The following is a 12,733-nucleotide window of genomic DNA, read 5'->3' as shown; positions in this document are numbered from 1 at the left end:
CCCTCATACATATCCTGGACAATCCTCACACGCTTTCCTGGTCCTCCTTTCTCTCTCATGTACCTCCACACCTCTTGACGTGACACCTTCTCCAAATCGCTAAACATTCTGTTTTCTTGATGCTTCTCTGTCAGCTGTCTCAATGCAAAGATTGCATCGGTTGTTCCTCTAACCCTGGCATAAAACCAAACTGTTCCTCCCCTATGGTGGTCTTTTTCCTAAGCCTTCTCTCTATAACCCTTTTCCCAAATTTTCATTTGTGTGTGGCATCAGCTTTAAAGTTTTCATAATCCTGAATATCACTCTTCTCCTTATAACAGGGTACAATCCCACTGTTCCTCCACTTCTCATGTATTCTCTCCTGTTCATTGATCTTCTGCATTAGATCTCACAACACGTCTACCCCCTCTTCTACTGAACTCTTCCACACTTCTACTGGTATTTCACCCAGTTCTGCTGCCTTTCCATTCTTTATTCTTTTCAGTGTCTCCTTGGCTTCCTCCCTCTTTATTCTTGGTAACAGACGTTCCTTTGGAACTCCATCCCCAAATACAACCCTTGCATTTTCTTCATTCCCCTTGGGATTAATAAAGTATCTGTCTATCTACAGTCGTCTCATATTTCAGCCATGTGATGCTGGTGTCCTAGTCACCAAGTGACTCACAAGTTAAGTTGACTGTCTGTCCAGTCTCAACTCTCTTCTGCGGCCCCTTTATGGAAGGTGGTCCTGTGAGATGAATGAGTGTCATCAGTATCTATCTATCTATCTATCTATCTATCTATCTATCTATCTATCTATCTATCTATCTATCTATCTATCTATCTAACAGCTTTTCAGAGTGCCTCTTCCATCCATTTTTCATTCTGTCATGCTCATTTTAGACCACACCTTGCTCATCTTTTATCTTCTTTATCCAACTCAAATCCTTTCCAGCCTTGATCCAGGTCTTTTCCATTCTAAAATTCACAGTTTCTTTCCGTCTTTTGTCTCTAATTTCTAATACACCTCCTTCAAAGCTTGTCTCTTGGCTCTTGCCACTGGCTTCTTTTCTTCCTTGTTTGTCCGCCTATACATTTCTCTATCTTCCTCCTTCCCTGATGGGTACCATGTCTTCTTTGCAACCTTATTAGCTTTTATGACATCCTGAACCTCTCTGTTCCACCACCATATCTCTTTGCTCCTTCCTGCCATCCTACCCAACACCTCCTTAAACAAGAGTAACAATAACCTCAAACTTACAATTAGTCTGTATCCACAGTCTCAAATAACATGGATTTTTAGGAAGTCACAGCACACTGGGGAGATTCTGAAGGACTGGAAAATGGCAAACATTATCCCGTTGTAGAAAAAGAGTAACCGGGCAGATCCAAGCAACTATAGGCCAGTAAGCTTAACGTGCATCAAAGGAAAATTAATGGAATTATTAAGGATAAGATTGAGTAGCACAGGATAAGTACAGGAATTTATCTGAACAGTCAGTGTGGGGTCAGATAAGGGAGGTTGTGTTTTATCAACATGCTGGAATTCTATGAGGAAGCAACAAAAGGATATGACCAGAGTGGGGCATATGATTTATTTATCTGGACATTCAGCAACAACAACATTTACAGTGAAAATTGTTTAACACGAAACTGAGGGGACTGAAATATTTTTTCATGTTAAAAGAATTTTGTGTTAAAGGATATTACAAAAAAAAAACATACAGTATATTCAACAAAATTAAGTTTATTACAGTACATTTTATTTACATAGATATATATATATATGCATGTATTTAATAAAAATCAATGAAACAAAAACATTCACAAGAACTTAATGTAATTTAATACAAAAAATCAAACATTTCCGTAATTTGCTCTCTTTTTTTAATTATTGTTGATAATGTAGAGTTAGCAATATCAAAATCTTTACAGATTTCTGTTTTCGTCTTCTGTTTTTGATCAACAGCCTTAAGAAGCTCCATCTTCATTTTAAGCGAAATAGCAGTTTGCTTTCCCCCTGAGCTCTTTGCCATTCTGCTCGTAAAAAAATTCTTCTAAAACAGAAAAAAAAACGCGAACCAAACTCACTGATTTTTACTCACACTGCGATGTACTCGGCACTGAATTCCAAAGCCAACTGATGAGAGATGAGATGTTTTTGTGTGGCGTTTGTAGGGGTGGAGGGTGAAAGTAGCTTAGATAAACAAAATTGGCTCGCGTCACAGGCTATTCCAAGGGTATTTCAAAGCCAAGTTAGCCTCCTTTCTACGAGACATGTGAAACCACCTCTCTTTCATTTCACACCCCTCTTAAATCTCGCCTGCGCGGCTGGTGTTTTCCGTATTTTGTTCATTCCCAGAAGGGAAATCTTTTCGTGTTAAGCGATTTTCGTTTCGTGTTAAGAGAAAAAAATGCATGAAAATACATAGTAGTTTGTCGGGAACGTTGTATTATTTCATGTGAACCGATATTTCGTCTTAAGCGTTTTCGCGTTAAACGTATTTCACTGTATTTATATAGCACATTTTCATACAAACAATGTTGCTCAGAGAAAAGAGAAAAAGAAAGAGAAAGAGAAAAAAAAGACAAAATAAGAATTAAAATAAGAGAACACTAATTAACATAGAATAAAAATAAGATCTGATGGCCAGGGAGGACAGAAAAAACAAAAAAAAACTCCAGACGGCTGGAGAAAAAAAAAATCTGCAGGGGTTCCAGGCCACGAGACCACTCAGCCCCCTCTAGGTATTCTACCTAACATAAATGATCAGTCCTCATTGTATTCAGGATTCTCACGGAAGGACTTGATCATGATGGTCATGTGGACTTCTTGCCTTTAATCCATCAATGGAGGAACATCACGGTGCTTTGATCAGATGGTGGTGGGGGCGCAGATTGCCACCACAGAAAACCGGAAAAAGAACAGAAGAGAGAGTAGGGGTTAGTATGGATTTTGGAGCCACCGTGAATAGTAATGATAATTAATTGAATATACAGAGTATCAGGATTAAATTAAAGTGAAGTTTTGAGAAGGCCATGTTAAAGTAATGTGTTTTCAGCAGTTTTTTAGTGCTCCACCGTATTAGCCTAGCTATTAGCGAATTCCTATTGGCAAGCTATTCCAGATTTTAGGTGCATAACAGCAGAAGGCCACCTGCCTCACCACTTCTTTTAAGATAACGTGCCACATGAGAGGATGGGCATCAAACTAAAAGAAATGGCATTTTAGGATGTTTTGTGTAGAATTGGCTCAGACACAGGAAGCAAAGGGTGATGATGTGAAGAACTTCATCAGAATTGGCTGATGTTAAGAGTGGAGTCCAGCAGGGGTCAGTGCTAGGGCCACTTTTATTTTTAATATCTATAAATGTTTTGGATAGGAATATAAGTAACAGGCTGGTTAAGTTTGCAGATGATACCAAGATAGGTGGATTAGCAGATAATTTGAAATCATTAGAGAAGGATTTGGACAGCAAATATAAATCATTACATATAGGATGTAAAAATGTGAGGGTTAAAAACGCAATGGGATGTCTAAAAATCGAGAGTCCACCTTATGAGAAGGATTTAGGAGTCATAGAGGACTCTGAGCTATCAACTTCCTGACAGTGTTCAGAAGCCATTAAGAAGGAAAATAGAACGTCAGGTTATATAGCACCCTGATGTGTGGAGTACAAGTCCAAGGAAGTTCTGCTCAAACTTTACAACACGCTGGAGAGGCCTCATCTGGAGTCCTGTGTGCAGTTTTGGTCTCCAGGCTTCAAAAAGGACACAGCAGAACTAGAAAAGGTCCAGAGAAGAGCGACTAGGCTGATTCAGGGCTACAGGGAATGAGTTATGAGGACAGATTAAAAGAGCTAAGCCTTTACAGTTTAAGTAAAAGAAGATTAAAAGGAGAGATGACTGAAGTGTTTAAAATTATGAAGAGATTTACTCCAGTGGATCGAGACGGTGACTTTAAAATGAGCTCATCAGGAACGGGAACACAGTTGGAAACTAGTTCAGGGGAAATTTCACAGAAACATTATTAAGTTTTTGTTCCTAACCACAGACACATGGAATAAGTAGAGTGGTAGACACTGGTACTTTTGAGACTTTCAAAATGTGACGATGTTATTTATGGAAGAATTTACTGGCGAGCTTTGTTGGGCTAAATGGCTTGTTCTCGTCCAGATTGTTGTAAGGATCTAATATTGAGATCTAATGCTTGAGCTACTTGTAAAAAAGCCATCTACGGTGGTTGTGTTTATCGATATCAAACTGAGGAATAATGTAAAATGGCGCTGAAGCCCAATTCATATTAAGACATCAGGGAAACATCGATAGTGGTCATATACAAATGGTTCAAATCCCCTAAAGAGCAAATTAAAACAATATAAATTGCTACACAAATCAAAGTGAATGATGATTAATTACTAGAATGACACAGTGTGTAATCTCTGGGTTTCTTGTGTTCGGTGATGTAAGTTGGTCTCTGTAGACTGGAGCCGCACGAAAGGCTTTATGGTTTATTGTTAAAAGACCCACAGCAGGCCTTGTGTTAAATTATGTATCTCTTTTTTAATCCTATTTCCAGGTGCGGAATCTAGTCTACAGTGTGAAGACCAATCCCAATTTCTCGTTTGATGCTCGCTTCAAGAGGCAGATCATGGACATTGCCGATGCTTTAGGGGACGACCAAACAAAAGAAGCCGACTATCTCTCAGAAATGCTTGTTCTAAACTTTGGAACGCATGTCATTACGAGTGTCGATGCTGGGGCCATCCTGCTTCAAGAAGATTATGTGCGGTCGAGTTTTATCAAGAGTGACCTCAAAGATATGACCTCAATCAAAACTTCAGCTGGAAGCAGTTTCTTTAATAAGATCAATATTGGATTTGACGCTGGAGTGTCCAGAGTAGCCGGAGATATGTTAGCCCAATGGTACGCAGGTAACGTGACACATTCGTTGGTGCAAGTTTACGGCAGCATCCCCTTTTACCCGGGCATCACCCTTAAAACTTGGCAGGAAGGCATCTTCAACAACTTGGTGGCCATCGACCGCTCTGGTTTGCCACTTCATTCCATTCTGAACAAGGAGACCCTTCCAGACTTGCCAGCTCTTACCGCTGAGAAGGTTTCCCAATCTGTCGAGAAGGCCATTATGATGTACTACACGGTTAACCAACGTCCGGGGTGTCTGAAAAGCGATTCCACAAACTTCAACTTCCAGGCAAATGTCGACGACGGGTCCTGTGAAGGAGTGGCGACCAACTTAAGCTTTGGTGGTGTCTATCAAGTGTGTACCCCGCTCACAAGTGACGCATATCAACTCTGCTCTTCACTAGAGCAGAAGAACCCACTCACTGGCAGCTTCTCATGCCCACCAACATACAATCCGGTCAGGCTGCGCACCCAGGAGAAGCAAGAAGACTACAGTCAGCACGAGTGTCATAAGAATTGTCACAGGTGCTGGATATTTGCAACCTGCTGTGATAATTCGTGTGAAACTGTCTATTACACCAGAAGAGCCATATTTACGACATACTGGTGTGCTGCCACCAACGAAACTGTCAAAGGCTCTATTAGCTTCCTGTTTGGTGGTCTCTACAGTTCATCGTCAAGTAACCTTATAACCAAGTCCCAGTCTTGCCCAACTTGCTTTACTTCCTTGAAGATATTACAAGATGTTAACGTCTGTGTTAGCTCAAATAAAGACAGATGTGCCCAGTATTCTGTAGTGTTCGGGGGCTTTTTCAGCTGTGAGGCCACCAATCCGCTGGCTGGTGAGTCTCGCACTACCTGTGCCAACGGTTTCAGCCAATATTCAGCCACAATTAGTGACGGATGCCAAATTCTCTACTGCATCACTACAGGCTTGTTTAAAGGTGGGCAGTTGCTCCCAATAAAAGTTCCTCCATTTAGTAATCCATACAGAATTAATAATAATTCCACAAACGATACCATGGTGACGCCACTAGGCAGGATGTTGTCAATTTCAAATAAACAGAGTTTTATAAAAGTAAATGATGTTCACACAGAGTACAATGGTTTGACCAGTGGAGCAGCAGCTGGAGTGGCAATTGCTGTCCTGGTTTTGCTGGCAGTCATTATAACACTGGCTGTCTTTGGGGTCAGACGCTACCGCAAGCGAGTATGGGATGAGGTGCCAAGTAGAAGTTGAATAATAGAGATGAGCAAAACAGCAAAAAAACAATTAAAAAAATCATAAATCCTCAGTGGGCGTCAATGGGGGAAAACGAATTTCTAAACCCACCCTCAAGCTATGGGCCTTGTTCTTGATGCATTTGTTTTATCCATTACGTATAATGATAATAAATGTTAACTTACAGTGTATACTTTTGAACTAAAAGGTACAATTAGTTTCAAATGTGGTGATTGGAATTATAAAATTTTTAAAAAATAGTTAATAAATGTTTATTTTTTGATTTACTGGACTTATATTATGGATTTCATATAAAATTAATACTGTTGCTCTCTCAGCACTAATGGTATAATTTGTAGTTCCCTATATGTAAACTTTCTTTATTCATTTGCAAATGTACTTTTTATGATTGTGTCTTAATAAATCTAGAAAGTGATGTTCGGTTTTGCTTTATTGTTTCATTCTTTTTTTAATTAATTAATTAATTAGTTTGTTTATTTTTAAAGTGTAGCAAACAGTGAACTACTATACATATAATCAATTATGAATACTTTGCTGTGTTTTGTGCCTCACATTCTTTTACATGTTTGAATGGAGAGCTACACAGCAGCACTGACAATTTGCGCCTTCCTTGCGATGAGCCACCACCACTCTGAGCTGGTAATCCATCATCTAAATGAGCAGCTTCAGAGCCTGCTGCAGGGAATCCTATAAATACAGCAAAAGCTGCAGATGAAGTCCAACTAGTGCGGCAACAGCGAGCTGTCCTCTCAATGCTAGGTGTTATGTTGTGGGATGTTCTCCTCCTCAAACTTCTCAAGGGCCCACCACAATGGCTGGGGAGCGAGCCAGAATCCTTATTGGTGCCCCCAGAAGAGATAAGTAAGTAAAATGCATTTATAAAGTGACTGTCACAGACAAAAGTCACAAATCGCTGAACAATAAAAGCATAGAATAAAATGAAATAGCAAAGCAAAATACAAAACAAGGACAATGTAAACGTCACCCACAGACAGCAGTGCTACCCAAATGCCTGTCTAAACAGATGTGTCTTAAGCTGACACTTAAACGATTCAGGAGATTCTGCTGATCAGCTGTTCCATAATGTTGGAACAATGGCTCGGAGTGCGTGATTCCCACTTGTCCTTAGTTGGGTGTATGAGGAACAGAAAGGAAGTTAGGGTTAGGGTTAGGGTTAGAGGAGGAGGTTTCCAAGCACAGCCTGAGGTGTTGGGCTGAAGGAGGTTCGTGATATACCGGGGAACTTGACTATGCAGAGCAGAATTTTAATCTGGATCCCGGAGCCTGGAGAAGATTAAGAGGAGACCCGACTGAAGTGTATAAAATTATGAAGAGAATTAGTCCAGTGGATCGAGACGGTGACTTTAAAATGAGTTCATCAAGAAGATGGGGACACATCTGGAAGCTTGTTAAGGGTAAATTTCACACAAATGTTAGGAAGTTTTTCTTCACGCAGAGAACCACAGGCACATGGAATAAGTGACCAAGTAGTGACTTTATGGACGTTCAGAACTTGACTTGATGTTATTTTAGAAGAAGTTAGTGGGTAGGCCTGGCAAGCTTTGTTGGGCTTAAAGGCATGTCCTCATCCAGATTGTTCTAATGTTCTTGTAAGAGCCATTTTCCTAGTTATATAAGATTCATAAATATTTTACTAGATGACAATGCACAATCTATGGGTGGTTCCTATAACCCCCATAAGTTGAGTGATATTGGTATATTCTAGCTATTTATATCTGCTTTGACTAAATATTATTCTCAGTTAGTGACCAGCCTTGCCATGGGTAAGGTGTAGAGGGCATATGCTTTTAAACCGTGCCTGTGGGCCTACGGGCCTTTTGAGTGTGTGAAGTAACTCATAAAACCGCACTTATTTAAGTGCATAGCCGCACGTTTAAAGTGTACAGAATAAGAAATTAAGAATCTTTAAGTATAGAAGAAGAAATAAAGAACTTTTAAGTACAGAAATAACTAAAGTTTATCAAGAAAAGCTAAATTTAGAGAAGATACATTTTTCTTTTTTTGCCTTTCATTCTACGTGTGTAACTACTTTTTTCTTTTATTCTTGTGTGGATTATTTGCTTTTAACTTTCACTAAATATTTTTAAAACGAACTTTTGGACTGAGAGTTTTCTTTCGGCACTCGTTTTCCCCGTGCTTGATCTCGCCTTATACTTCGGCGGCTACAGTTCTAATGTTTGATTTGTCATTTTAAACTGTGGAGAAGAGGGGGAAATCAAGGAAATGTGTGTCTTTGTCCCACACATCATGGAAGCCACCGTATGTTGAAAATGAACAAAATGGTAAACTTAGACCTGGGGGGCTGGCCACACCGCGTCTATCTAGTCGGATATGTAGGTGCCAGTTGTATAGAATTATTTTTGCTCTCTATAGTATCTTGTAAAGGTGCATAGAACAGAATATTCTGTAAGGACTGATTTAGCCTTCGTTGTGCACTGCTTTCTGAGATTTTTTGAGTACAGAAGACAGACATTTTGAGGTAAACAACAACATTTATTTATATAGCACATTTTCATACAAAAAGTAGCTCAAAGTGCTTTACATAATGAAGAGAAGAAAAATAAAAGACAAAATAAGAAATTAAAATAAGACAACATTAGTTAACATAGAAAGGAGTAAGGTCCGATGGCCAGGGTGGACAGAAAAAACAAAAAAAAACTCCAGAAGGCTGGAGAAAAAAATAAAATCTGTAGGGGTTCCAGGCCACGAGACCGCCCAGTCCCCTTTGGGCATTCTACCTAACATAAATGAAATAGTCCTCTTTGTAGTTCGGGTTTTTCACGGAGTCACTTGATGGTGATGGTCATACAGAATTCTGGCTTTTAATCCATCCATCATTGTTGGAACATCATGGTGCTTTGGGTAGATGGTGGTGGCGCACGCCACCACCAATTTCCAGGATTGCTCTAAAAAAAAAATAAAGTACTTCTGCTCTCTGATCACAGCTGTGTGGAATGGTGACGTGTCACAAGATGTTAGAACTTCACTATACTCTGTACATACTATAAACTTATAAACAATCATCCATTCATTTATCCACAGTTTGTAGCGTCTTGCTCCAATTCAAATTCATGGTGGGCTGCAGCCCATTCCAGTGACATCAAGTGCAAGGCAGGGACCAACCCAAGACAGTGCATCACTGGCCATCTTCAAACACACATGTATTGTACATTCAGTTATAAGGAGCAAAATAGACTTGCCAGTAGGCTTAATCTTCAAGGAGTTTGGGATGAAGGACCTGGAGAACAGTGTAGGATAAGAAGGGGCATCCCGGCTTAGGAAGAGCAAGGTTTATTACCTGGATGGGAGGCCGGATGGATTGGCCTGCTGGATAAAAAGATAACTATGTGCCCAGCCGGTATAAAATAATGTGTGGACCAGCGGAAGCCAGAACTTGGGAGCAGTTCCATTCCCCCATATGGCAGGTGGCAGCGGTCCTCGTGTGGCAGCCTCCAGTTGGGATACCTACAGGGGTGCATGTGAGTTGGAGTCTGGAAGTGCAGCCAGTTTCTGGGTGTCAATAGAGGTCACTGTCAGGGAAGGACCCCCCCACATACTTTGCTTCCAGGGAGACACAGCTTAGCATGGGAACCACTCCAAATCAACAAGTCAGAGTAGGGAGGAAGCGGGCAACACTCCACTAGAGGAGAAAGCAGGAAGAATCGTGTAATAATTGTGTATCTTGGCTGATTTCTAGAAGGTGCTTTGGATATGTGCTTTGGAGTGAATTAATATCCATCCATCCATTTTCCAACCCGCTGAATCCGAACACAGGGTCACGGGGGTCTGCTGGCGCTAATCCCAGCCAACACAGGGTACAAGGCAGAAACCAATCCTGGGCAGGGTGCGCCAACCCACCGCAGGACACACACACTCACACACACCAAGCACACACTAGGGCCAATTTAGACTCGCCAATCCACCTAACCAGCATGTCTTTGGACTGTGGGAAACCCACACAGACACGGGGAGAACATGCAAACTCCATGCAGGGAGGATCCGGGAAGCGAACATGGGTCTCCTAACTGTGAGGCAGCAGCGCTACCCACTGTGCCACCGTGCCGCCCGTGAATTAATATCCTTAATTTTATTTAATTTTATTAACATGTGGTTTATTGCTGTATCTCTGGTTTGGGGCTCTCTGGCTCCTCTTTGTGGTCACAACACTTATGTGGACTAAGGGAGAAGGTGATCCCTCGAGAAAGGACTCTGACTAAGCTAAGATTTCAACCCAGCCCGACCGTGTCCTCCATAACATCAATTATCCAGTGTTTCCACATTCTTTCCAATGTTGTCTCATTTTTTTTTTTTTTGCCATTAATAAAAATTTCTAACATCCCAAACGGTCTTCATCAATCACACTTGCTCTGCCAGGTTTAAATGTTTCCATTGTTATAAGAAAAAAATACATTTTCTGTTCCAGAGACACGCGACTCATCACAGTGACAGACTGTGGATTTTTATAGGGATGGTAAATTCATTTGAATTACGGTGCAGCTTTCACTGGCATTAATTCAGTAGTTTCAATTTCAGTCAGACTGAAGAGGGGGGTCTGCACTGATACAGCGTGCTGCCAGACCACCTGAAGATCCCAAATTAGGACCCGAGCGCCAAACTAAAACCAAAACTAAGAACTGGACAGGCTTTCATTTTCTTAGAAATTACTGTGGAACTCGTTTGTTTACTAGTGAGGCTGTCAACCGTTTCAACTGTACATTTAATTAAAAAGTCATCTGGTTTTCCGGGAAGGCTGAGCCGGTGGGGTTTTGGCCGTGTGCCACGCATTTCACTTTAGTTTTTTGATGTCACACAATGAGAGCATTCATTCTGCTGATTAGGTGCATTTAAGCAAATTTGAAAAGAAGTCTAAAGGAATTGTGAATGGATAATACATTCAGTTTGTCAATAAAAATAAAAGTATGATGCTGAGAGTCGCATAAATACGTAGAATGAAACGGAGTGGACTTTAAAGTATGACCCTCTCTGAATCAGCAAGGGTTTTGCCTAAACAGCATGCTTGGGGAGGACAGATATGGACAATTACTAATGAGTAGTATTTGATCCAGCTCACCTGAATCACCCTTTCCATTTAATAATTGGATTAAACTTCAAGAATTGTAATTCAGGTTAATAATAGCAAAGAAACTTGCTACTTGACATTTGACATTTAAATGTTTACATTTTTGGAGTCCCTTTTTATCAACCATAACAAAAAGGAAACTTTACCAGGAAAAACACACATGCTGGTGTCCTAGTCACCAAGTGACTCACAAGTTAAGTTGACTGTCTGTCCAGTCTCAACTCTCTTCTGCGGCCCCTTTATGGAAGGTGGTCCTGTGAGATGAATGAGTGTCATCAGTATCTATCTATCTATCTATCTATCTATCTATCTATCTATCTATCTATCTATCTATCTATCTATCTATCTATCTATCTATCTAACCTGCCTTTCTTAAGTAAAATTCTAGAGAAGGCAGTCATTATGCAGTTAAATGAGCACCTCAATAAACCTGCTATTCTTGATAAATATCAGTCAGGTTTTAGAACAAATCACAGCACAGAAACTGCACTCGTTAAAGTAGTAAATGATTTGCGGGTAAATGCAGACAGAGGTCGTTTATCTGTTCTCATCCTCTTAGATCTGAGTGCCGCATTTGACACCATTGATCATAATATTCTTAAGAATCGCCTTAGTCAGTGGGTGGGCCTCTCTGGCAGTTTCTTAAATTGGTTTGAATCCTACCTGGCAGGGAGAAAATTCTTTGTTAGTTGTGGTAATTACAACTCAAAGACACATGATATCCTATATGGTCTTCCACAAGGCTCTATCCTGGGTCCGCTGCTCTTCTCAATCTCCATGCTTCCGTTAGGTCAGATTATCTCAGGGCACAACGCTGATGACACACAGCTGTATTTATCAATAGCGCCTGATGACCCCAATTCTCTTGATTCACTAACACAATGTCTGACTTGTATTTCAGAATGGATGAATAGTAACTTTCTCAAGTTAAATAAAGAGAAAACTGAAATCTTGGTAAATGGCAATAATGGATACAATAAGGCTTTTAGAAATAAACTGGAAGCATTAGGATTAGAAATCAAAATGGAGGTAAAAAGCTTAGGGGTAACTGTTGACTGTAATCTAAATTTTAAATCGCATAGTAATCAGATCACTAGGACAGCATTTTTTCACTTAAGAAACATAGCAAAAGTTAGACCTCTTATATCATTGAAAGATGCTGAGAAATTAGTTCACGTGTTTGTTTTCAGTCGGCTAGATTACTGTAACGCACTCCTCTCAGGACTACCCAAAAAAGACATAAATCGTTTGCAACTAGTGCAGAATGCAGCTGCTAGAATCCTAACCAGGAAAAGAAAATCCGAACACATCTCTCCAGTTTTGATGTCACTACACTGGTTACCTGTGTCATTCAGGATTGACTTTAAAATTTTGCTTATGGTTTATAAAGCCTTAAATAATCTCGCCCCATCCTATATATCGGAATGTCTGACGTCTTATATTCCAAATCACAACCTCAGATCCTCAACTGAGTGTCTCCTTAG

The 12,733-nt window shown here is 40.3% G+C and overlaps 2 protein-coding genes across 5 annotated transcripts in view; both read left to right on the top strand.

Moving 5' to 3' along the window:
- Positions 1–6,563, top strand: part of LOC114659717 (macrophage-expressed gene 1 protein-like) — a 28,368-nt gene extending 21,805 nt beyond the window's left edge. Inside the window, exon 3 of one of the 4 annotated variants that reach the window (XM_051932641.1) lies at positions 4,879–6,563. In XM_051932641.1, coding sequence (XP_051788601.1) covers positions 4,879–6,145 — 1,267 coding nt within the window. In that variant the 3' untranslated portion in view covers positions 6,146–6,563. Of the gene's footprint in view, positions 1–4,558 lie in introns of all 4 variants that reach the window. The other 3 variants (XM_051932640.1, XM_051932639.1, XM_028812343.2) reach the window with 3 other exon arrangements.
- The window catches only part of LOC114658479 (signal-regulatory protein beta-1-like), a 239,528-nt gene that overhangs the window by 105,637 nt on the left and 121,158 nt on the right, over positions 1–12,733 (top strand). The window lies entirely within an intron of this gene.

This window comes from Erpetoichthys calabaricus, chromosome 10 (assembly GCF_900747795.2).
Source record: "Erpetoichthys calabaricus chromosome 10, fErpCal1.3, whole genome shotgun sequence".
NCBI lineage: Eukaryota > Metazoa > Chordata > Cladistia > Polypteriformes > Polypteridae > Erpetoichthys > Erpetoichthys calabaricus.
Note: the sequence above shows the minus strand (reverse complement) of the source record. Positions and strands in the feature narration are given on the sequence as shown.